At 38.7% G+C, this 26,981-nt stretch overlaps 1 protein-coding gene across 2 annotated transcripts in view; it reads left to right on the top strand.

Annotated features, from left to right (window-relative positions):
* The window catches only part of si:ch211-243j20.2 (uridine-cytidine kinase-like 1), a 153,765-nt gene that overhangs the window by 31,186 nt on the left and 95,598 nt on the right, over positions 1-26,981 (top strand). The window contains exons 3-8 of one of the 2 annotated variants that reach the window (XM_049480407.1): positions 6,657-6,763; positions 7,312-7,482; positions 11,445-11,516; positions 17,375-17,564; positions 23,240-23,301; positions 25,281-25,300. In XM_049480407.1, coding sequence (XP_049336364.1) covers positions 6,657-6,763; positions 7,312-7,482; positions 11,445-11,516; positions 17,375-17,564; positions 23,240-23,301; positions 25,281-25,300 — 622 coding nt within the window. Of the gene's footprint in view, positions 1-6,656; positions 6,764-7,311; positions 7,483-11,444; positions 11,517-17,374; positions 17,565-23,239; positions 23,302-24,305; positions 24,323-25,280; positions 25,301-26,981 lie in introns of both variants that reach the window. The other variant, XM_049480410.1, reaches the window with a different exon arrangement.

Here is a 26,981-nt window from a genome sequence, read left to right as displayed (position 1 = left end):
ACTCTTTGGCCCGTTTTTTTGCGCTACAACTGCGCCCTCTCTGCTTTTAGAATCTTTAGCTCGTTTTCTTCGCTACAACTGCGCACTCTCTCTGTTTTTAGACTCTTTTGCCCGTTTTTCTGCGCTACAACTGTGCACTCTCTCCGCTTTTAGACTCTTTGCCCTTTTTTCTGCGCTACAACTGCGCACCCTCTCCACTTTTAGACTCTTTGGCTCGTTTTCTGCGCTACAGCTGCGCTCCCTCTCCGCTTTTAGACTCTTTGGCCCATTTTTTTTTTGCGCTACAACTGAGCACTCTTTCTGCTTTTGTACCTTTTTTCGTTTTTCTGCGCTACAACTGAGCACCCTCTCCACTTTTAGACTCTTTGGCTCGTTTTCTGCGCTACAGCTGCGCACCCTCTCCGCTTTTAGACTCTTTGTCCCGTTTTTCTACGCTACAACTGCGCACTCTCTCTGTTTTTAGACTATTTGGCCTATTTTTCTGCACTACAACTGCGCACCCTCTCCGCTTTTAGACTCTTTGGCCCATTTTTTTTCCGCTACAACTGCGCACCCTCTCCGCTTTTAGACTCTGTGGCCCGTTTTGTTTTTTGCGCTACAACTGCGCACTCTCTCCGCTTTTAGACTATTTGGCATATTTTTCTGCGCTACAACTGCGCACCCTCTCCGCTTTTAGATTCTTTGGCCCGTTTTTTGTTTTTTCGCTACAACTGCGCACTCTCCGCTTTTAGACTCTTTGGCCCGTTTTTTTTTTTGCGCTACAGCTGCGCACCCTCTCCGCTTCTAGACTCTTTGACTCGTTTTCTTCGCTACAACTGCGCCCCCTCTCCGCTTTTAGACTATTTGGCCCGTTTTTTTTCGCTACAACTGCGCACTCTTTCCGCTTTTAGACTCTTTGGGCCGTTTTTCTTCGCTACAATTGCGCACTCTTTCGGCTTTTAGACTCTTTGGACCATTTTTCTTCGCTACAACTGCGCACTCTCCGCTTTTAGACTCTTTGGCCCGTTTTTTTTTGCGCCACAGCTGCGCACCCTCTCCGCTTTTAGACTCTTTAGCTCGTTTTCTTCGCTACAACTGCGCACCCTCTCCGCTTTTAGACTATTTGGCCTGTTTTTCTGCGCTACAGCTGTGCACCCTCTCCGCTTTTAGACTATTTGGCCTATTTTTCTGCACTACAACTGCGCACCCTCTCCGCTTTTAGACTCTTTGGCCCGTTTTTTTGCACTACAACTGCGCACCCTCTCCGCTTTTCGACTCTTTGGCCCGTTTTTTTTTTGCGCTACAACTGCACACCCTCTCCGCTTTTAGACTTTTTGGCTCGTTTTTTTTGTGCTACAACTGCGCACTCTCTCCGCTTTTAGACTCTTTTGCCCGTTTTTTTGCGCTACAACTGCGCACTCTCTCTGCTTTTAGACTCTTTGCCCTTTTTTCTGCGCTACAACTGAGCACCCTCTCCACTTTTAGACTCTTTGGCTCGTTTTCTGCGCTACAGCTGCGCACCCTCTCCACTTTTAGACTCTTTGGCTCGTTTTCTTCGCTACAACTGTGCACCCTCTCCGCTTTCAGACTATTTGGCCTGTTTTTCTGCGCTACAGCTGCACAACCTCTCCGCTTTTAGACTCTTTTACCCGTTTTTCTGCGCTACAACTGCGCACCCTCTCCGCATTTAGACTCTTTGGCTCGTTCTCTTCGCTACAACTGCGCACCCTCTCCGCTTTTAGACTATTTGGCCTGTTTTTCTGCGCTACAACTGCGCACCCTCTCCGCTTTTAGACTCTTTGGCCCGTTTTTTTTTACACTACAACTGCGCGAACTCTCCGCTTTAAGACTCTTTGGCCCGTTTTTTTTTTTTTCCTACAGCTGCGCACCCTCTCCGCTTTTAGACTCTTTGAGTCGTTTTCTTCACTACAACTGCGCACCCTCTCCGCTTTCAGACTATTTGGCCTGTTTTTCTGCGCTACAGCTGCACAACCTCTCCGCTTTTAGACTATTTGGCCTGTTTTTTTTTTGCGCTACAACTGAGCACTCTCTCCGCTTTTGTACTTTTTTTCGTTTTTCTGCGCTACAACTGCGCACCCTCTCTGCTTTTAAACCCCTTTGCGCCTTATTTTTTTACGCTACAACTGAGCACTCTCTCCGCTTTTGTCCTTTTTTTCGTTTTTCTGCGCTACAACTGCGCACCCTCTCTACTTTTAAACCCCTTTGCGCCTTTTTTTCCGCTACAACTGCGCACTCTCTCTGCTTTTAGACTCTTTGGCCCGTTTTTTTGCGCTACAACTGCGCCCTCTCTGCTTTTAGAATCTTTAGCTCGTTTTCTTCGCTACAACTGCGCACTCTCTCCGTTTTTAGACTCTTTTGCCCGTTTTTCTGCGCTACAACTGTGCACTCTCTCCGCTTTTAGACTCTTTGCCCTTTTTTCTGCGCTACAACTGCGCACCCTCTCCACTTTTAGACTCTTTGGCTCGTTTTCTGCGCTACAGCTGCGCTCCCTCTCCGCTTTTAGACTCTTTGGCCCGTTTTTTTTTTGCGCTACAACTGAGCACTCTTTCCGCTTTTGTACCTTTTTTCGTTTTTCTGCGCTACAACTGAGCACCCTCTCCACTTTTAGACTCTTTGGCTCGTTTTCTGCGCTACAGCTGCGCACCCTCTCCGCTTTTAGACTCTTTGTCCCGTTTTTCTACGCTACAACTGCGCACTCTCTCTGTTTTTAGACTATTTGGCCTATTTTTCTGCACTACAACTGCGCACCCTCTCCGCTTTTAGACTCTTTGGCCCATTTTTTTTCCGCTACAACTGCGCACCCTCTCCGCTTTTAGACTCTGTGGCCCGTTTTGTTTTTTGCGCTACAACTGCGCACTCTCTCCGCTTTTAGACTATTTGGCATATTTTTCTGCGCTACAACTGCGCACCCTCTCCGCTTTTAGATTCTTTGGCCCGTTTTTTGTTTTTTCGCTACAACTGCGCACTCTCCGCTTTTAGACTCTTTGGCCCGTTTTTTTTTTTGCGCTACAGCTGCGCACCCTCTCCGCTTCTAGACTCTTTGACTCGTTTTCTTCGCTACAACTGCGCCCCCTCTCCGCTTTTAGACTATTTGGCCCGTTTTTTTTCGCTACAACTGCGCACTCTTTCCGCTTTTAGACTCTTTGGGCCGTTTTTCTTCGCTACAACTGCGCACTCTTTCGGCTTTTAGACTCTTTGGCCCATTTTTCTTCGCTACAACTGCGCACTCTCCGCTTTTAGACTCTTTGGCCCGTTTTTTTTGCGCCACAGCTGCGCACCCTCTCCGCTTTTAGACTCTTTAGCTCGTTTTCTTCGCTACAACTGCGCACCCTCTCCGCTTTTAGACTATTTGGCCTGTTTTTCTGCGCTACAGCTGTGCACCCTCTCCGCTTTTAGACTATTTGGCCTATTTTTCTGCACTACAACTGCGCACCCTCTCCGCTTTTAGACTCTTTGGCCCGTTTTTTTGCACTACAACTGCGCACCCTCTCCGCTTTTCGACTCTTTGGCCAGTTTTTTTTTTGCGCTACAACTGCACACCCTCTCCGCTTTTAGACTTTTTGGCTCGTTTTTTTTGTGCTACAACTGCGCACTCTCTCCGCTTTTAGACTCTTGCCCGTTTTTTTGCGCTACAACTGCGCACTCTCTCTGCTTTTAGACTCTTTGCCCTTTTTTCTGCGCTACAACTGAGCACCCTCTCCACTTTTAGACTCTTTGGCTCGTTTTCTGCGCTACAGCTGCGCACCCTCTCCACTTTTAGACTCTTTGGCTCGTTTTCTTCGCTACAACTGTGCACCCTCTCCGCTTTCAGACTATTTGGCCTGTTTTTCTGCGCTACAGCTGCACAACCTCTCCGCTTTTAGACTCTTTTACCCGTTTTTCTGCGCTACAACTGCGCACCCTCTCCGCATTTAGACTCTTTGGCTCGTTCTCTTCGCTACAACTGCGCACCCTCTCCGCTTTTAGACTATTTGGCCTGTTTTTCTGCGCTACAACTGCGCACCCTCTCCGCTTTTAGACTCTTTGGCCCATTTTTTTTTCGCTACAACTGCGCACTCTCTTCGCTTTTAGACTCTTTCGCCCGTTTTTTTTTTAGCTACAGCTGCGCACCCTCTCCGCTTTTAGACTCTTTGGCCTGTTTTTTTTTTGCGCTACAACTGAGCACTCTCTCCGCTTTTAGACTCTTTGGCCTGTTTTTTTGAGCTACAACTGCGCACCCTCTCCACTTTTACACTGTTTGGCCTGTTTTTCTGCGCTACAACTGCGCACTCTCTCTGCTTTTAGACTCTTTGGCCTGTTTTTTTTGCGCTACAACTGAGCACTCTCTCCGCTTTTAGACTTTTTGGCCCGTTTTTCTGCGCTACAACTGTGCACCCTCTCCACTTTTAGACTCTTTGGCCCGTTTTTTTTTTGCGCTAAAACTGAGCACTTTTTCCGCTTTTAGACTCTTTGATCCATTTTTCTGCGCTACAATTGCGCACCCTAGGGTTGGGCGGTATGACGGTGTTTTGGTATACCACGGTATTTAATATGGTGACGGTATTGTAAAATAGTGTTGGTATATTAACCACGTGACGTGCCAAATCTGTACTTTGAAAAACGAGACATTCTGCCCATCCACAATGAAAGAGCAGTGAGCAGTAAACCACTGATTGGTTATGGGGTGGGGATTCTCACTGAGGAGATCAAATAGCAAAAACTCAATAAACTCTACAGGTTTCACTAATTTTTACCGAAATTATCCACAAATAGCCACATTTGTGCTGGAGTAGCAATAAAACCCCAACAACCAACCAACCACCGAAATGATCAGATTTATCAGTTTATCCTGCAGCATGGGGTGTTCTGGTGAGTTACTCACAGGTAAAGTTACAGCTGCTTCTTCTCATCTCCTGTTTCTCTACAAAACAGGTTTTTAATCCCATACAGAATTCTGCAGTTTCCTCAGGGTTTTCTGTCATTATTTGCTGCTAGCTCGAGCGCTGTAAAGATAAGTAATTCCGCGGACCGTGAGGCGCGCTACATTCTATTTCTAAAATACCTCGCGGGCCGCTCCAAAAAATGAAACGGGCCGCAAATGGCCCGCGGGCCATAGTTTGGACATCCCTGTTTTAGAGGATTCTTATGTACCCTTTAATACAGAGCGAATGACGACCAGTCATTTCTTATGGACGTTTGTGTGTTGGACCCATGATTTAGGGGCAAAGCAACAAATCAAGAACTTTATTTAAATGACAATTCAAAAGTGATACAGTTTCACACGATTGTTGTAAACCTAAACATAAGCACAGTTCGGTCAAAATGAATGAACTAAGATTAAGCAAAAGAAATTAGTGCTGGATGATTTTTTTATTAATTTGAATTACAGTTTTAATGCGATTTTATATAGAAATGCAGTAGTCGCGATTTTACATACTGTAACGTGCGGAGAAAGGGGCGTTGCCGGGTCCAGCTGGTCTGGATCAAAACTGATTGAACAGCCCGCTGAGACCGGCTCAGCGTCAGCCTTCACTCGAAAGAGATGCGTGAGAGGAAGACTGAGGCAGAACGGACCCTTAAAATACTGAAAGTCACAAGTTAAGCGACTGGAGCCCCACTGGGTCAGCAGAGTTTGAGTTGTTTTTGGGTGTTAGTGGAGGACATTTAAACCAAAATAAAGGTATGTTTTGAGGTATATATCTAGTATGAATTAACTTTAGCACACTTTTGTAGCAGATACACACTAGATTAGACACAGCCCTTTAATTCACACTTCAGCTAACCACTGGAATCAACTAATGTATATCAAGCACTATGTTACAAAACCGAGTTAAGAGTATGTTATAGTATGCCTACCTTACAAGCAGAAGATAAACTTTACATTGCTTTAGGTTGTCTTTAGACAAACAATGGTATTATTGTTTTTTTTTAATCCAGACTTTCACATTTCTTCATGGCTGTCCTTAATTTAAAATGGATGTATTTGTATTCTTTTAAGCCAGAACTGCATATTGCTTCAGGTAGTCCTTTGAAAAACATCGACGTACTTGTTTCCTTCATGTCAGGGAAATAAAGAGGGTGGAAAATAAATAGTGTTGTAATAATAGTATTATAAAATAGTGATTAGTTCCTTTTAGTTTTTCGTACACTTGCACTGCACTACATTAGACTACAAGTGAATAACAATTAAATACGGAAACTGTAATTAATGTGACCTTGTAGTTAACCCTGATGCTGTGGCATGTACAGTAACCTAGTATAGTAGTTGTGATTTTAAATTCACTCTAGCTTCTGTTTTCATTAGTATGCTGTTTCATACTGAGAACCTCGCCTGGCAGGTTACAATTTCACACTTGAATATACTCTAGTCGATTCTTCTCATAAAGCTGTGGAGAAAGGGAATAAACATGCCTGAGTGGAATAAATGTCCTTTTACAGAGGTCAGTTACACAGAGAAAGGAGAGCAGAGGACATAAGATGCTAAAGTAGCTTGTACTTTGGTTAGGGCCTGAAATAATCAGTATGAGTAATGTGTTCAGTCTCACTAGTGACATTTTCCATTTTAACTCAATCTCATGTTATTGTGTTTTATTATTATTATTAATATTTTTCTGTCGTTGTTGTGGGGGTGTGATTGTGTATTTTTGTTATTAAGGAGCTCCTGATGTGTTCTGTAGGTTTATGTGGTGGCAGTGCCTCTGGAAAAACCACAGTGGCCAATAAGATAATTGAGGCTCTGGATGTGCCTTGGGTGGTTCTTCTTTCTATGGACTCTTTCTACAAGGTAACATAAGAAGGACCAGTTTTTTTTTAATTACAGATACAATCAGCTTAGGCAAATGAATAGTGATTAACAATTATTTATTTCGACTTAACTTTAGAGCTTTAAATTAAAATATAGATTTTTATGTGAAGCATCAGTTATAAGCATAATTAAGCATACCCACCACCTATTCATGTCTATTCATTTTATTTTTACTCTCTGCATGACTACTTGGTACATTTAAAGGGAAAGTATCTGTAATGATCCATAATGACACGATCCATGGAGAACCCAGTTTGCAGGTTACAGTACATTTAAAGATATGCTGCTAACATTGTCTTGTAGAGTTCATGTCTTGATGGGAAGATTTTATCAAAATGAGGTTTAATTATTAGGCAGCTTGGTGTAAATAAAAACTATTAACAGAAAATAAAAATGAATAAAGTTAAGGATATGTATTTGTACATATTTCAGTTTAGTTGCACATATCTACATGCAGTACAACATATACCTGAAGTACATGAAGAACATATTTAATCAAGTTACTTAAATAATAGATGTCCCCACAGGTGTTGTCCAAAGAGGAACAGGAACTGGCATCCAAAAATGAATACAACTTTGATCACCCAGATGCGTTTGACTTTGAGCTGCTGGTAACTATACTGAGGAAACTGAAGAAGGGTAAAAGCATCAAAGTACCTGTGTATGACTTCACTTCACACTCCCGTCGCAAAGAGTGGGTAAGTTCATAGTGTGTGTGTGTCTGTATATTTGCATTTTTTCCCAGGGTAAAATTTACAGTCTACAATCAAAAGGTAGAGTAATACAAGGATAATAACATCTGGACAGTGTTCAGTGTTCTTTAAAGATGTGTTTGTGTGCACAGGTTTTTGTTAATAAATGATAGTAATAACTTAAAAATAAAAATAGTCCTTTATAGCTTGGCAGTTGATGACAACTTGAGAAATACATGGTGTTATGGCAGCAGATCCAGTATCTGTGTTATTCAGGATTTAAGAGCAAAAGTAATGGACGCGTGAAACTGTGAGTTTAACCTCTTAACACGCCCTTTATTAAATAAGAAATTTATTAAATATAATATCTGGCTGTGTTTATGAATAGTTATACTTATAGGTTCAATATAGACACCCAATATACCATTTTAAAGCTTAGAATCTCTGCTTTTCAGTTATCCAGCCTATTTAGCAGTATCTCCTTTCAGAAAAGAAACATTTAGGGCGAAATATGCCTTGCTTCTCAAAGTTATAATTCATAACTTTCATATTTGCGTTTATCGTACGTCCATATTTGATCATGTTATACACCATCCGAACCGTCTGACTCTCCGGATTCCAGAAATGCACTCCGTTTTACTGTAGGATTCCTGAATTAGAGCTGAAAGAGCTCATCGGAGCGCGTGTTTAAAACCTGCTCGGGTTTGGTCCTGGGGTTACCTCAGGACACACCACACACCCCCCCAACCCCCACCAGCGCGTCCCCCACGATCTTACCTTCAAAACGAGAATCCATCAATCCAGTCCCCTATAATCCCCCTTTATATACAACCAGTGCTTGAAATCATTTCAGGCAGAAATAAATTAATATAAATTTTAACTCCTTATTAAAAGCGTTTTATTCGACATTCCGCCGAGTGTCCGGTCTCTGCTTACACAGCAGACTCTACTGGATGTGACGATATGCAAATGAGGTCTGTCAGCCAATCAAGTGTCGAGTTCAGCCAGCTGGAAGGGGGGGTGGGGGCTGCGTGGCCACAGATACTGTCTCTCAGAGACTTCCCACTCTGCAGAAAGCGCTCTGTTAAAGAGACACTGCGGTTTTCTGTTTGTATAGGAGTAGACCACACAAAAAGCCTTATTACTGCAAAATGAGTTATTAAAGTGGTAGTTTTTATTATTATAAGTTTCCAGTCCTTTGAAGAAAGAAAATAACATTACTGCTTCAGATCACAATAATATCTAACCAGTAAGAGGCAGCAGTTTATGATTTTATATGATGATTGTAAACACATTATAGCAAAATGTAGAGCTGCCAAACACTTCATCCATATAAAAAGTTCATTTTATATGTCTGAAAAAAAAAAAATAGAAAATCTGAAAAGGGCCTAAAAATGTTCTTGGTTTTTACCATATTTTGGCCATTACATGTTCAATTGAATAATTAAAGCGTCTTAAATGAATTGTGTAAAGGCTTCTAAGTAATATTAATTCATAGAATTGACTCTGAATTATTTAATATTGGAATGATAAGCCTTCAAATGTGAGTATGTAATTTCAGGCGGAAATTGGTCAAAATAGGCTTGGAGCTTAAGATTTTAACAAAAAAGAGTCTTTATATAAGAAAAATGTAAATCCAAAATCTTCTTTTTTACAGTTTCCTTCCAATAATTCCAAACACAGTAAGCGTGGTCAAAAAACTGTGTGAATCCGTGCTCTCTAATCCTTTACTCACTCAGCTAGTGCTCTACCAGCTCAAGAGCATCTTTTTGCTCACTATCAAAATAAGAGTCCTTTATTAAATTTACTGTTCAGTTACACTAACATTACGATTACCTACATGAAATAACACAAATATTACAAAAATACTCAAAAACAAATAAAACTATATATGAAATTTTATTTATGGCTCTAATACATGGATTATTTGATTTATGTTGTTAGGCCTGTCACAATAACTGTTTAATGACCAGTATGTTATCCAAGAATTTATTATCTCCTAGAAGTGAGAACACCCCCCCATATTTCAGCAAATATTTTAATATTGGTTTTAATGCAACAGCACAACTATGATCCTGACAACTTTGCAAATCACAGGCCCATCTCAAGTACTAAAAAGTAGTTGCCAACCATTTTCAGGACCATCTTAAACACAATAACCATTTTGAAATTTCTGCTCTGCTCACAGCATAGAAACAGCTCTGGTTAAGATCACAAATGACCTCCTAATGGCAGCCGACGCTGACTCACCTTTCCTCCTCATCTTCCAGGATTTATCTGTTACTGTTAACCATGGCATTCTTCTCAACGGGCTTTATCACACCTCTCTGTCCTTAATTGGTTACAGTATTGTCTGACTGATAGGACAGAGTATTTAAGATTTGGAAAGACGAGATCTTAGACACAGTAACCTGTGGAGTCCCCAGGGTTCTGTCCGTGGCCCAGTCCTCTTTACTATATACATGCTTCCCCTTGGCAACGTCATTAGTCTCCATGGAATTCATTTCCACTGCTACGCTGATCCTGCACAACTGTCTTAAAACTGATGCATACTCCTCTGCAGCCTCTTCATCGTCATTATTATCAACTATTTAATGACTTGTCACCTGTCTAGAAGATAAACAGGTGTGGATGGAGACAATCATGATTGGCACCCCACAACAGACTCTGTCTACCTCAGTGACCTGCATTACATTCTCTGGCCACAACATTCCACTCTTCTAATCAGACACCAACCTAGGCGGGAGGTTCAAACCTTACCTCACCCTTAAGACCCGTATTAAAACCTTTGCAAGACCTACTTTCACCTCATCAGAAACATTGCCATACTGTGACTATATCTAATGCTAAAAAACTGGTCCACACATTTATTTTCTCTAGACTCGACTACTGCAACATACTTCTCATCAGGATTCCTGTCGAGTCTTCAGAGGCTACAGTAAATTCAGAACAGTGCTGCTAGGATCCTGATGAGAGTGAAAAAGTATAAACACATTACATCTAGTCTCTGTTCTCTTCACTGACTCCCCATCTCTGCCACGATTGAATACAAGGTTTCCCTCCCCAGTCACCAGTGCATCTACAACAATGCTCTCGCCTATCTGAAAGAACTCCTCATCTCACTGACTTTATCACACTCCCTTCGTTCTGCAAACACAAATTGCTTCCTACCCCTCTAACTTAAATTAACAGCATGGGGGACTGGGCCTTCTTATCTGTGGCTCCTTGTTTATGGAAATCTCTTTAGCAGAATGTATGTTTTCTTATGAAGCAAAAAAAATGTTTTATAGTACTTGACTGTTTTTTCTAGTGATGTGTCTGCAATGTAGCACTTTTAAATTAGTTTTAAATGGAAAGTGTGTTACAAATAAAATCTATTTTTATTATTATTATTATTATTATTATTATTATATCTTCTGCTTAAGGATGCCTCATAGATGCTCAATTAGATTTAGGTCTTTAGACATGCTTGGCTAGTCCAGAGCCTTTATTTTCAGCATCCTCAGAAAGACCGTTGTCATATTGAAGATGTCAAGGGAGAGGATCGTGCTCTGCTTCACAATGTCAAAGTACATGTGCCAGCAGCACTTGTGCAGCCCCATACCTGACTGTAGGCAAGAGACAGTTGTCTTTGTACTTTTCATCAGGATGCCACCACACATGCCGGACACCATCTGAACCATTCAAGTTTATCTTGGTCTTGTCAGACCAACATGTTTTAAGTCATATTCATATAGAAATATAGAAAGTGCTAAAGAGTTTACAAACTTAACAAGCAACACTGTATGACCACAATGAGGAAGATTATTTGGTTTGAAGTCCTGAATGTCTGAATTGTACAGCCTTATGTTCTGCTTGGGGACAAGGTTTAGGGACTCACTAGAATGTATCTCATGTTTAGTGATTGCTCAAGTTAATACATTTTCTTTATCCCTTTTTTAAATGTGTATGTGTGTTCTTCTTTGCAGAAAACTGTCTATGGGGCCAATGTAGTAATATTTGAAGGGATCTTGGCTTTTGCAAATAAGGAACTTTTGAAGGTAAGGTTCATAACCTGTAACCAAAAAATTGACAGTCTTGTTAGAGTACAGCAAGGTATAAATATCCTGCTTACATAGTGCAGTCATTTCAGCAATTGGCTCGTAAATGTTTATGTATTTGTATTAAGCAATGAGAAGGTTGCATCTATGTCTGCTAACCTACTGAATTTCTTACTTACCTGCCTATTTACCTATTAACAGTTTCAAATAAGTAACAGTTGTAACCATATAGTAAAAAGGATAAAAAACAGTACTTCTTACATTTACTTTAATGTTCATTTTATTTTATTCAGTATGAACTCAAGATATTTTTGGTCAACTTTGTTTTTATTTGTTAATATGAAGTTGGAAGTTGGGATGATGAAGTATTATAACTCTTTGTGTGTAACATGTTATTTTGATCAAAAATGCCCTGAAAAATCTTAAAAGCAGCATATTCTTTTCTTAGACATCAATGAATTTTTGTTGCATTAATAGCTGCATCATAGAAGTGTACAGACACACCCTCAAACCATGACAGACCCTAGATTTTGGACTTTGTGCTGATAATGCTCTGTATGTCTGTATGTTCTGTTACATTAGTACTGTAGTGCTTCACAAGGTTTGCCTTGCCTATGTGTAGGGCTGGGGCGGTATTGATTTTTTATAACCGCGGTAAAAAACTAACGCATCACCTCGATATTGCGGTTAACCGCGAGACCCCAAACCACCCCCCCCCCCCCCAAAAAAAAAAAAAACACAAATTTATTGGTAACAAATCTTTATTCTTCGAACCATACAGCCTACATACAACCTCTACATAAACCATAAATACAGCATAACAAGTGAACATATGCTGCCTGTATAATTCGTCATTGTACAGCTAACCTGTCTTTTTCCGAGCAGACTTTTTGAAGGAGGAGCTTGTCCGCCTCCCCCTTCTCCATCCATAGATCTATTTTAGGGCTGGCCCGAATAGCGGTTTTGAGCTCAGGATATTCGGCAGTAATTGGTAGCGAATATTCTAATATTCGTTTAAAAAAAAAAGACGAATTAATCCACAGCAAAATTTTCCACTGACCCCCGGCCCCGAAAAAAATATATTTCTCACCCCTTTCCTCGGGCCGTTCGGGCTCAAGGCTCAAGAAGTCTGTGATAGGCGTCTGTTTTTTTTTTTTATTATTCACACTCTTCTTATTTCTCATTAAATATCTACTAGATACAGATTATATCTGTACAGTATCATTTATTTCACTTCCCTTCTGAATATTTGGAGTGCATTATGTCTCCTTATGTTGTGTAGTTATGTAGTTTTCACCCCAGAATTTCTGCTGCCTCACACCAGGCTTCGGCTGCATCGCAGGGCAGGAGCGCAGCTGCGTTACGGCTATTTCGTTTGAATTGTGCAGTGCAGAGTATTACAGATTTTGTATTTTTGCACTTGGGCTATTAGCTCAATATTAAATATTTCGTTTGTTTATAAATTATTTTATATTCTTAAACCATGTTAAATTATATTCGATTGGAGGAAATTAATTCAGACATCATTTCTTTTTTGTCCCGTTACCGTTCCGCAAAAAAAATCCTTCTTTTAATCCCGCATCAGCCCGCCACATACACAGTTTTGCCGCACCTGCCCCGCGGTCCTAAATAAATTTAATAAATTACATTTAGTGCTTAAAAAAAAAAAAAAATTATTAAAACCGCGCTGAATAGTGCGGTCACGTTTCTTACCACATTACAAAAAAAAAAATCGGTGTGTGTGTGCGCGTGTCGGTCCATTCTCCGCTCCTTTTTTGTGCTTAGGGTTTTTTTGTTGCGTGCATGAGAATCACTGCGTGATTATTACAATTTTCTTAACTATTTATTAATGTGCTCCCACAAACTCTGGATTGATTAAACTCCTGTTCCCGCCAATAACAATTCAGTTCTGTCTGTGCCGCAAGATATCCTGATGGGACCCGCGTCATATAATATGTTGATTAAAATGTCGTGACGTTAAGAAATCGGCTCGCAAGAGACAACCGACCAAAAAAAGACATTAGTTCCATTTTAAAATAATAGAAACCTGTCCTTTATGTTTGACAATTTTTGTTTCACTTTACGTGTCCTTACTCATCTGAAGTGTATTTATCTGAACTGAGTTTTATATGGTTATATTTGTAGCGGTTCTGAACTCAGTTCCGCGTGCTGTGAAAGAGACTAGGCGCAGCGCATTTTACCTCAGACTTGGTCAGATAACAACATTTCAGTAAAGATGGTGGTTATAGTTTTATATCATTGCTTTGCTGTTTGAACTACACTTCAACCAACCTTACTATTTTTACCAAGACTGAGGCGCAATGCCGCGCGTTCTCCGCGGTGCTCACGCAGAACAGCCAGCAGCCAGACAATGAATTAATATATTTTACTTTCTCAAAATGTGACCACGGAACACCTTACATGGCTCTATGGTTTACCTTGAGGTGGGTGAATTAGTTTGATGTGTTGGCGAGAGGTGCAGACACCACTTTCCGGCAAATCTTGCAGATGATTCTCTTCTGTTCTGAGTCTTTTTCTTCCTTTTTTCTCAACTTACTGAGCCTGCCCTGTAGCTTCCATTTCCGAGCCAATATTAGTGCTGCTAATCTTCACTCTCTTCAGCAGCCTCAATGGAGACGAAGTGAGCAGGAGACTCCAGAGCTGTTCTGGCCTCAATGAGTACCACGCACCGCGTTTTGCTTAACCCATTCGCTGCCGCGCCAGTGCAGCGGCAGCACAGATAAATGACAAAAAAATTTATATTCGATATTATGAATTTTGAGATCGTTTGACACCAATATCTATCGCGATCAAAATATATTTGATATATTGCACAGCCCTATAGTGTAGGACTTACACTTGACATATTAATACTGAATTCACCACAGTTGTGCTTATATGGAGCATTTTACTACCGCTCAAAACGCAGTCAATCAGATTTGACAGCCATAAAAAATGCGGTAATGACGGTAATGAGCTCATCACCGCGGTGACGTCCCATAACCGCGGTATTGCGGTAATAAAATTATCGTCACAGCCCTACCTATGTGGTGCCTATTAGTCATTGTTGAATAATGGTTCTTGTTTTAGTGCCACCTGAGGGATCGGAGATCACAGATACAGGGAGAAAAAACAAATTCCTTCCAATTTTTTTTTACAGAATAATATTTGTGATCCCCTGCTTGAAATGACGTTATTATTTAGCTCTTTTTTTTACCTCACTGCAAACACTAAAATTCTTATGTGTTAATTAACAATTTATTCTTATGTAAAATATGTTTAGTTGCTGCTGTCTACAATGCAATAAAAATTTAAACACTTTTTTTCTCTATACTGTGCCAAACCTTTCTGATTTGGGGTTTTTATCTGTTTTTGTAATACATGTTTTACCACACATCTATTAATAATTAAAAAAATAGTATATTACTAATTGCCGATTTTCTAAGGTATGCTGTTATTCCTTCGTTTGTACTCTCATAAGAATGCTTTCTGTCATTACAGAAAATTGGGAATTTTTCAAGATTTTTTTTCCACTATCATTTCTTTCATTTGCTGCAGTATGGGCCAGCTGGCACACAGTTGTGCCTGGAGCAGAGCAGTAAAAATAAGTGCTGCACATTGACTCTGTCTGTGAAGCTGCCCTTAAAGAATCACGACTCTTGTGATAACTGCATGGTAGGAGCTGTGTAAACAGGACTTTAGAAATTTATTAATTACATTTTTTAACTAAATTTTATGTTTCCTACACATCTCTTAATCTTATCCTGGAGCTCTCAGATAAGATGGACTTGATTTTTTATTGATCTCGTTCCTTTGCAGCTAATAATCACATATAGAATGTTTTACAGTCTTACTGGCACTGTGCATTTCAGTATCTAGTACCTGGATTTTGTTTGTTTCATATTTTAAACCTGAAGATTGAATGAATGAATGAACGAATGAATGAATGAATGAATATGTGATCTGATAATTAGAAGATAATTATTCAGTGAGAGCAATGTTGGAGCATATATGCTTACAAAAGCTATTTTTCTCCCTTCTGTATGTATTCTGTAAGTATTGTTCTGTAATTTGGGAAAGTCTGTTGGACTAAGGTGAGTCTCCTGCAAAAGTGCTATATATATACCTTATTCCTCCGCAATTAATCCGAACACATTGGTGGCTTAAAGGATGAATTTAAACCTCTCACATTCAGTGACAATATAGTGTGATTACCCATAGTCAAATAATGTAAAAAATATATAAAAAATAAAAAAACTCACATAAGCATCTCAGGATATGGCGAAATAAACTAAACAACAATTACTGTGGTGGTTTATGCATTGGATAATCCATTCCCACTCCCCTGAAATGGCTTTGGGTACAAAACTTTTTACAAAGCGTGTTTTTTTGCAAGCTAATGTTCTGATGTTCTATATCTCCGAACTGATGGAAGCGACGTGAAAAAAGTGTATAATGGGTTGTCCGGGTATTGTGTTATTTTATAGAACTTTTTAGGATGGCCTTATTATTTAGGGTTGTCAAGTTATGTGTGGGGAGGCCTATGATCTTTGAGGCCATGTGTGTGATGCGTGACAGTTTGTTATAGTTCGGCACTTTAAGCATTGTGATGAAAGAAGTTGAACAATACAGAATAATAATGTCTGAAGATCATATAAGCTCCAACAGTACAGAGATAAAGTAGAACCCAAAGCCCTTTATCTATGCAAAGGTATAATATTCGAAACAACAGCAATAAAAAAGAATAGAGAGAGACAGAAGGGAAAAATAGTGCAATGTTTTCATTACATTGAGGGTATCTGAAGTATCCACATTTCAGTGAACTAACTGCACATAGGCTATGAGACCCCTTTAATCATATTGAGCTGATACTTTAGGTAGTGAGTTCTAAAATCTAGTACCAACTAATTTTCAATCAAATTTGAGTTGTTTGTTGTCACATATTGATCTATTGGCTTAAAGGTTCTATTTTTGTTTTAGGCTATTCACATATAATATTAATTCAGTCTGATACAGAACAGGGAGGATAATGGTAATTATGGTACTAAAAATATGTAATAGTATAGCTATTTTTAAGTATTCGATTCAGAGTGATACAGAACAAAAAGGGCTATGGGTAACAGTAGTGTTAAAATAATTCAGCATAATAAGCTATAGATTTGAACATTTTAATCACAACATTAGCTAATGTTAATGCCTGGTGATTATGTGAAGTAGTGGTAGTGGTTTCCACAATTTAGGGGAAAAAATGGGGGAAAAAAACAATAAACTAGTCCAATCATTCTAGTTTTAGTATACTTTTCCTTTCTTCAGACAGAAGGGTATCAAGACATTTTGTGTTGAAGCTGTTTAAAGACAATTTCCTATTCATTTCTTTTCAAACTGAGCTTAGAGTTTTCCCCATGATGGGCGTGGTTTCTTTTGGTTGCACAAAGTACTCTGTATAGAAAGTATTGTTTTAATTGTGTGAATTTTTAACATTCTGTCCCATGTACCAGCTAAAAATGCTCATGGTACGCTTTCTCCCAGTACTGTGTGTGTATGTAGAAGCTTTTGGATAAGCCAAAAGTTTCTCTATTAGCCAAACGTACTGACATTCCACCCTTTATCAGGATGTTTTTGGATTCCAACAACAGTATTTAATCCACTTTAATAAGGTGGCAGTAGTTTTGAGGTAGCAGTGGATTTAAGGAACTACAGCTTCACCTTTAAAACAGTCAAGCAGTTTCTAATCTTACTAGATACTGGTTCACTCACTGGTTTTTGGTCAAAGTTTTGAAGCCAACTTAAAGTTTACCTTTCTAGTTATCATTATTATAAACATGTTTTCTGTCCTCATCTACCTTTTTTTCCCCTAGCTGCTGGATATGAAGGTGTTCGTGGACACTGACTCTGACATTCGGCTGGTCAGACGGCTGAAGAGGGATATTTCAGAGCGAGGACGGGATATTGCTGGTGTCATTAAGCAGTACAATAAATATGTCAAACCAGCCTTCGAACAGTACATTGAACCCACGGTCCAGGTGGCAGATATTGTGGTCCCGAGAGGTAAGGGTTAAACAGAATTTAGCATTGCACTTGTTAAAAGACCTGTGTGCCTGAGCAGCCTTATTTAGTTAAAAATCAAAGCTAGTTAGTGGTAAGGTAAATTCAGCCCTAGCAAGGACTGTTTTTCGTCATTGTGTAAGAATACAGACACCAGAGTTTGAGGCCTTTTTTGTTCTTATAACTCCATGGACTTCCATAATCTCATTACTGCAAAAAGCTGCAGTCAATTCCATAGCTTTAGTTTGACGAGAACTGTGACAAGAGGCACAGAGGTACAAAAAACTTTATGCACTTAAACAACATACAAGATGGATGAACAAGGCTCAAAAAATCCAAATATATGTGCATGGAAGGGACATGCACAACTTTACAACTATATAAAAACTTGGCCCAAGAGCTTTTCTTTTACACCCTTAAAAACAGCAGATGGACTTTTGGGACCAAAAACAGATCTTGGCAAATGGGCAGTACACTTTGAATCCCTCCTTAACAAACACTTACAAACTGATTGCTCCATCCTGGAAGAGTTACTCAATTGATCACACCATCTCAATCATCCACCATCTCGAGAAGTGCTAACACTTATCAACTCAGTTAAAAACAACCAGTCTCTTAGCAGCTGAAACAAGCATGACATGGACATGATCTTCACAATAAGACAGCTACAAGAAAAAAGCCACTAACAACATCACATGGTTCATGGCATTTGTTGATTTTTTGAAAGCCTTTGACCCTGTGAATTGAGCTACTCTGAAACATCTTAACAAAATTTGTGTATTAAGGATTGGACTTAATGCGATAACCCATATTGCAACTTAAATGTACCTAAGAACAAGAAAAATAAAAAATGGCTTAATATAGGGATGCAACGGTACAGTGTGGCCACGGTTCAGTTCGTATCGCGGTTCTTGGGCCACAGTATCGGTTCGGTTTTGATACATTAATATTAGAGTTTAGATTCTCTGCCTGAACCCGACCCGACCAGAGATTTCCCTCCACATTCCTCTGGGCTCCAGGAAATAGTCTGTAACATAGGCATCTGTTTTTAATGCTATTTTAATTTTATATAAAGTTCTCGCGTGATAATCACAACATAAACAAGTATTATCATTAACAAAAACAAACAAAATATTTCATTAACCGAAACTAATAAAAATGGTAGTTAAAAGAAAAAAGGTAACTAACTGGAACTGTATTGTGTTTATAAAACTAACTGAAACGAAATAGAGCTTAGATCGGGCCCAAAAAATCTGACCCGACCCAGCCCAAACCCGTGCACAATATGCCCAAGCCCGACCCAACCCGAACCATAAACTGCCATTATGAGCCCGGCCCGCTCCGCCCTATAAACTGGCTGTTTTCGGGCTGTTTAAATGAGTGAAACGTGATCAGAATTATGTTAATTAACACTGTAACATAGAAGCATAGAACTATTATTTAATTAAAATTATTTTTAAGAACAGCTACACACAGTGCTGCAAGTCAAACGCAGAAGAGTTCACGTGCGAGAGAGAGAGAGATTTGCGTGTTGTGGTGTATGAGCTACTCACAGGTAAAGGTTCTCACATACTGTATCTTCTGTTTTTTTTTTATCTCCTCGTGCTCATATTCTAGTCCCATTCATAATTCTGCAGCTCCCTCAGTGTTTTCTGTCGTATTTTGCGGCTAGCGCGAGCGCTTACAACTAACACCACGGACCGCGAGGTGCGACGTGCTGCTACTGATGTGCCGAATCCGACTCCCAGCTGAATCCGACTCCCGCTTTGCGGACAGAATCGGCACAACACCCCCCGCTGTACAACTGCGGGAGTGAAAACAGCGCTTATAAATAAATTAGTTTTTTCACTTTCAGTTTTCGTTATTTGGTTGGTTTTCGTTAACAATAATAATTGGTTACTTAGCAACATTGTGATTATCACACCAGAGCTTCATTTAAAAATAAAATAAAATAACAGATGACTACATCTCAGACTATTTTCTGGAGCACGACCCGTCCCAGGGGAATGTGGTGGGAAATCTCGTCCCGAACCGACCCGATCAGGTCGGGTTCGGGCAGACAATCTAAGCTCTAAAACGAAATGAAATTACTGAAAGAATACCCTTTGTTTTTGTGTTTGTTAATTTATTTATAAGCTTTGTTTCCACTCCTGCAGTTTTATAGTGGGCGGTGTTGTGCCAAATCTGTTGAGTCAGATTCTGCGGGGAGTCGATTCAGCACAACAGCAGCAGCGCGGCAGCACCTCGTGGTCCACGGCGTTAGTTCTTATTTAGAACGCTTGCGCTAGTCGCAAAATTACAACCCTGAGGAAGCTGCAGAATGGACTTAGAAAATGAGCATGAGGGAGATAAAAGCAGTGAAACAGGAGATACAGTACCTGTTGTGAGTAGCTCATACATCAGAACATCCCACGTGGAGGATAAACTGATAAATCTCTCTCTCTCTCTTTCTCGCACTCACTCAGGTGATAAGTTTGGTGAAAATTGGGGAAATCTGTAAAGTTTATTGAGTTTTTGAGTTTGTGTTTCTCAGATTGATCTCTCTAAAACTAATTAAACCTAGCAAACTCACTCTAAAAACTTATAAAAATGTACTGAATTAGACGAGAAAAGGTGAAAACAAAATAAGATTAAACTATAATGAAACATTCAAAACTATATATACATAAAAAAAATTAGGTTAATCAGGCAGCTCTGGGCGTGGGCGAGCTTCTCCACTTGTCTGCGTTTGATGTGCAGTGCTATGTTTAGCTGTTCTTACACATTTTTATTAAATAATAGGCTGCGCTCCTTCAGTGTTGTAGTGTTCATTACCAAAATTCTGAACAAATTTCGCTCATTCAAACAGCCAGTTTATGGTGGTGTGGAGAAGAAGGAGCACTCACTGCAACCACTAATCGTGGTCCATCCGGGTGTATCGAACCGAACAGGCCGAACCGAGTGGTTCGATAAAATACAGAGAACCGTTGCATCCCTAGGTTAATAGAACTAATATAACAAGCATTTTAAACAAATTGACAAAAATTACTGTTACGACCCTAGATAAAAGTATAGCCTAGGGGTCTAAGGGTTGCAACATAAATAAATGGACCAACAAGTTTTGGATGCAAAAGTAGAAAAGTGTATTTTATGTTTTAAAATAGGAGGGTCAACCAGTACAAATACATGGCAGATCAAGAAAAATATATACAAATAATGTTAAAGCACAAAAAGAAATAATAATAATAATAACAAAGTGATAAACAAATATAAACTAAGTCTCAAAACTTCAAGGTGAGCCAAGGCCAAAATAACAAACAAAAGTGTCTAACCAATCAATAAGTGCTAACTTACCTGTACATCAAAAACAAAAGTTTCAAAGGAAAGACAAACAACTTACCTACCTCCCTGTTCAAAAACAGGAACAAAACAAAACAATATGGCAGCTCACCCCTACAGTGACTAAAGCATAATCAGATACATAGCTTAACCAAAACAGAACATAAACTAAACAGAAGCAAAAGTCAAGGGCAGTAGCACTACAACAGAAAAATAACAAAAGCTACTTAGTACCTTGCTCAATCTACAAAAAATAATAATACATTCCAAAATAAACGTCTAGGACGTAACAATTACATCTTTTTATGTCAGGCTCGCGGGGAGTCGATTCAGCACAACAGCAGCAGCGCGGCAGCACCTCGTGGTATGACCTGCTACCAAAGTGATTTGTAGCCAGATATTAGCTTCAGGTAGCGTTCCTCATTAATCTCTATTCCTCATTAACTGTAACCTCTAGTTCATTCCATGCTACATTTTTTTTTCTAAAACTGATCTGGGCTTTAAATCAGGCTTTTTTGGTGTTTGGGGTCAGTGTAAGTGTTAAGGCACGGGCACCTTGAACTGTTAGTATGCGCCAATCTGTGCAAACTAAAGACATATTCTTGCTGTAGGCCTTTTGAAGTCAGTCGAGAGTTTTTGATCTGGTGGCAGTGTGTGATATATTTGCTTTTGCTTTCTTTTTGTATGTTTACTAATATTTCCAAAATTCTGTTAAATATCTGTAGGGAGGAGTCAACAGGCCTATGCCTTGTCCTCCTAATGCGTATTCTCTCTGGTACTTTAGATGAGACTTAGGTGAGACACTAATTTAAACCAATCTGACTCCATTTTATAAATACCAACTAGGTGAAAATAAATAGTTAACAATTATCAGTAGCACACTTACTAAGAATTACAATATGTCTAAGCAAAACCAGGTCTGGTTAATTAGTTTAGTGATAGGAGATATAGGCATAAAAAGTACACAACACTTAAAATACTACATAACATGTGAAAACAGCCCAGCGCATGGGTTGAGATGTTCAGCGGTCCAGAACATAGTCTATACTAGCGATTACAGAACATAACACTCAATCTTATCTGTTTCCCTCAGTAGTTAAGTGTGTGACATAGCGCCCAGTGAAAACTCACTATATAACTATGGAAGTCTAGAAACTCAGAACACAGACCAATTAGGCCCTAAGGCCTACTAAAAAGAAGATTCAACAAACACTTACTACAGATTAACAGTTAACGGTTTATTGTGACCTAAATTGACATATGAAACAATATTCTTAAACAATCCACAAGACCAAGTCTACCAAAAGATAGCAGTTAAGAATATAGTATCGTTGAAATAGAATAGTGTGATATATTTGAAATAGTGGTTACATACAGAGTAGATATGTCTCCTGGTTACAGATAAAGGTTGGCTACATGCAGAGCATGGGAGGTCTCATACTACCAGACAAAACTCAGAGAGTATGTCCTTGTACTTCCCTTAAATATCCAACCAGAACAACTCACTTCATATTCATATGGAAATTAGAAGTTGGCACTATTTACCTTTGAATACCTTTGACCACGACCATTGTTCTTCACAGTCTTTGATCATCATGTTCCATTTAGATTATCTTGAACATTTCTGCACTGAGACCATTGTACTTCTCACACTGAGACCATTAAAATGATACCAAACATGAACACTTTTATATTTCATATGAACAAGATACATTCCGGATCCACCCTTTAAAAAGATTCTTCACCTCAGTAGACATCTTCAAGCAAGAGGTGTCAACTGCCCTTTGGCCAGTCGTCAGACTTAATTTCATTAACAATTTGAATATTGGTACATTCAACACAATGTCCAAAGTGAGAAGCGGAGATATCTGAAGACAATAAGGGTACCCCATGGAATAGCCTTACAAATCACAATCAACAAACCTCTAGCTAGTGCTTTGCCTTGTCTCAAGCATGCCTAATGCGAACAAAGAAGCCCTTGATTTACAATGTTGTGCTCTTATGAATGATTGTATTCAGGTGGTTGAAGAAGTCTGACTGTGGTAATCTGTAGTAGTTATGAAAAGTGTTAAAAGATAAAAAGGTTGTGTTGTAATGTTATAGTATTGTGTCCTTTTTTATTATTGGTTTGTTGCAAACAGTACCTAAAATTTGCTCTTAACTCTAATTTGCAGTGGGGTTGCAAAATGTTGTTTGCAGCTGTCTTTGGAACATTAGCAGTGTGACACTTTTCCTACTGATGTTGGGTTTTAATGCTTAAGATAAGTATTAGTGTAATACCCAGGTTTAGTATTGTGTTGTATTGAATGCATTGATTTGTTGTGATTTGTTGTGTATAATGCTTTTCTGTTCTTCTTAAGGTGGAGAGAACTTTGTAGCTTTGGATTTGATCGTCCAGCATGTCCATAGTCAACTTGAAAAGGTATGTCAGAAAAAAGTTTTCATGCCTTTAGTCAGAAATGATTAAAATTAAAATCATAGCCTTTATGCATGTTGTTGTCCTGGCTAGCAGGGGTTTGCATGGGTGTGCACAAGAAAGCCAGGCCATAGTATAAATGACAGGGTAAATACAGTTTTTTAAGGGTTGAAATCATTTTTTTTTTCAGTTGACTTTAATCGTGCTTCTTAACCTCCAAAAACATTTGGGTATCACACGGCCAAATTTAACTGAATGTTGCAACTCTGTAGTGGTTCATGCTATGAAGACAAAAACTACAGACTGCAGCGAGAATAATATATAAAACATATAATTAGTAGATATTTAGCATTCGATGATGGGATTTGTGAACATCAGTTTGGGAGTATGAACCTGACCAACAGAAATAAGTGTCTGTTTTTTTCGTACCTGTTGTCTGTTTTAGAATAATTAGCCAATCATATAAAGCATATGGCAACATTTTTAATGCAGCCCTATGTAAAATAAGCAATTTTTTACAGTCCGAGGCCAATTTTATATTCAGACAAAAATGTATCATATTTTAAACAATTCTGAGTGATCCTTAGCCCCATACCATTATTTAATAAAACAAACTCTAAAAGCACTCCTCTTAAGGGCACCATTACGATTCTGTATTGACACTTCTAAAATTAGCTGTAATATAATGTTTTTGTCATTTATGCACACATAAAGAATGATAGAAAATTTTAATTAGAAGCTGAAAAAAAATCACGAAATATAATACAGAAAGAACCACACTCATGAAAATACTGCTTTTAATGTATAATATGCCACTCAGGAGGGGGGAATGGCTTTAGTTCATACCATGGAGGAGGGGCTGAGTGTTGGAATGGCTTTTTTTCATTTGATGTTTCATTTCATGAGTCTCTTATTTTCTTTCTTTTTTAATCTCTCTCCTCCCCATGTGCATTTGTAATGAAAAACTTGCTAAACTCCTCCTTGACCGAATGCACTCTAACTCGTCTCAGCGTGAAATCACAGTGAGGTATGGCTGCAAATCCCCAATCTTTCTAATTCCATCTGTACTCATCAGCCTTGTTCTTTTCTCCTTTCTCCATAAAACCCCAAAGATACAAGAAGAGACTAAAGGAACTATGTCTGCACTGACAAATTGGATTCGGTTAAGTAATTAGTTCATAGATGCAACAGTAAACCAGGTAAACCTGGACCCAGATATTGAGTTGCTAAATAAGGTGAAATGCTGTATTTATCCTTTTGTCTCTTTTTGCACTTTCGATGTTTCAGTTGCTTTAATTAACATGGGGAAGGGGGTGATTCAATGGTTTAGATTATACAGACATTTTGGACAAACATAGTTTAATTTGTTTAGATTGTTTTGTGTGTTTAGATACAATGGCTTGCGAAAGTATTCATACCCCTAGAATTTTTTATTTATTTATTTTTTCCATTTTGTCAGCTTACAACCACAAACTCGTGTTTATTATTGAAATTTTAAGTGATCAGCTGGTTTGTTTAGACCATTGAGACCTTTACAGAACAGCTGTATTTCTACTGAGCCTAAATTACACACAACTGGACTCTGAAGACAGTTGATTGCACTACAGGTTTCAGAGTAAAGGAGGAGAAAACTTTTGCACATTACAATTTTTAAAACCATGTTTAATTTTCTCTCCACAATTATGTGATACTTTGTGTCTCTTTTAAGGTTGTGTTTGTAAAGTGGCAAAATGTGAAAAAGTTCAAGGGTTATTAATACGTTTGTAAGCCACTGTTGCTGTTAAAAAAATGATCACAGTAAAAAAAATAAATAAAATAAAATAAAATTAGTCACCATTGAAAAATCCCCTAGACATGGCCATCCACCCACCGCTGTAGTTCCTGCCATGGCTGAATTGACTTTGAGCTTTAATGGGGTTGTGTTCTCTTTCTTTTGTCTTTCTCTGTCTCTTGTCATCACAATGAATCTGTGTCACCTTCTCCAGAGGAAGCTTCGCTGGGATATGTGAGGATAAACTCCTGCATCCCTATGTTTTGTTCTGTTTCCATTGTGTTTCGTCCTACGTCCTCTTGTCTCCCTTTTTGTTTTAAATTCAGTTTCTGTAAATTTCTTCCTCTCGTTTCTATTTAAATATATCTATTTTCAGACACTTCAGTCACAGACACTCTTTCTTAATTTGTTTTGGGTGCGTGTTTGATGTATGGGCAGCTAACATCTCTAGTTTTCTTGTCCAAGATATCAGTGTGGCTAAAAAAAATAATTACAGGGAACAACAATGAAAGAAGCTTGTCTCAAAGTTTGTCCATGGACCACCAAAGCTGTGTTATTCTGTAGTGCGTTATATGGCCATGTTGGACATCCTGAGTTTTACCTGATTTTCAATGGCTGGAATGAATGGGTTTTCAAAAAAGGTTCTGAAGTAAATAAATATGTTCAGAAGCACATATTTTATGTCCTCCTCTTCATTATTTTACATAAACTGTTTTACTTCACATTGAAACCTATTTTAAGGGAGAAACTTAACATGCCTTATCTTAAGTAATAGTCCTTATACTTCATAACAAAGACAATAAATAACTGCTCTGTGGCTTAATTTCCTGCTGCCAAATCCAAGTAAACACCAGCTTCTGATGAGTAGTTTTATTTAAGATGGTCCTTGATGGTCAAGGTGGTCGTGGTAAAAACAAACTCTATACAGAGAAATCTGCTTTACAAATTAAACATGCAAGTGTGCTACAGCACTGCAGTCTAGAGACAGTGATTCAATGCACAGCTTACATTTAGCAATATTCACATTTTTACACCTTAATTATTTTACACTTCAGGATCAAGTTATTTAGGAGAAAATGTTTACAGAATAAAATGTGTAGGGTTCTCAGCATATTTATTTACCACAGAGTTTGAAAGAGATGACATTTGGAAAAACACATTTAATTTTAGCCATTGAAAATGTATCTTAATCACTTGGTGTCAAATAGAGGCATAAACATCTTGGGCACAACAAAATAGGACATCAGTGGTCTATTCAGTTTATGATAATGTGATTATGTAGAGTATTTCAAATGTTTCTCTGCAAAAAATATTCCTATTCCAAAACCACAAGTACAAATAGTTCATTAAGATCACAAGCCCCTGTTTACAATGCCATTAACATATCTTGGGTAGTCCCATCATAAATGGCCAGCACCATACAACTGTACAACTGTGAATGAGTTTCAAGAAATCTCCACATTTACCTTAAGAGTTTTGCAGAATGCAAAAACATAACACTGGTCATTTGAATGCAGAAGCATCTTGATGTGTGCTCAATCTGTGTCTGACTGAAGTTTGCACACCCTTTGTTCTTAAATTTAAGGAAATTCATCAAACATGGAGCACAATATTTTTTTCCAAATCGTAATGCAAAATTGACTTAACCTTTCACAACATATACAGGTCCTTCTCAAAAAATTTGCATATTGTGATAAAGTTCATTCTTTTCCATAATAAAATGATCAAAATTTAAATTTCATATATTTTAGATTCATTGCACACCAACTGAAATATTTCAGGTCTTTTATTGTTTTAATACTGATGATTTTGACATACAGCTCATGAAAACCCAAAATTCCTACTCTAAAAAGGGTACTCTAAACGAGCTATTTAACCTAATCATCTGAATCAACTAATTAACTTTAAACACCTG

Source organism: Astyanax mexicanus, chromosome 1 (genome assembly GCF_023375975.1).
Source record: "Astyanax mexicanus isolate ESR-SI-001 chromosome 1, AstMex3_surface, whole genome shotgun sequence".
NCBI classification, from domain to species: domain Eukaryota; kingdom Metazoa; phylum Chordata; class Actinopteri; order Characiformes; family Acestrorhamphidae; genus Astyanax; species Astyanax mexicanus.
Note: the sequence above shows the minus strand (reverse complement) of the source record. Positions and strands in the feature narration are given on the sequence as shown.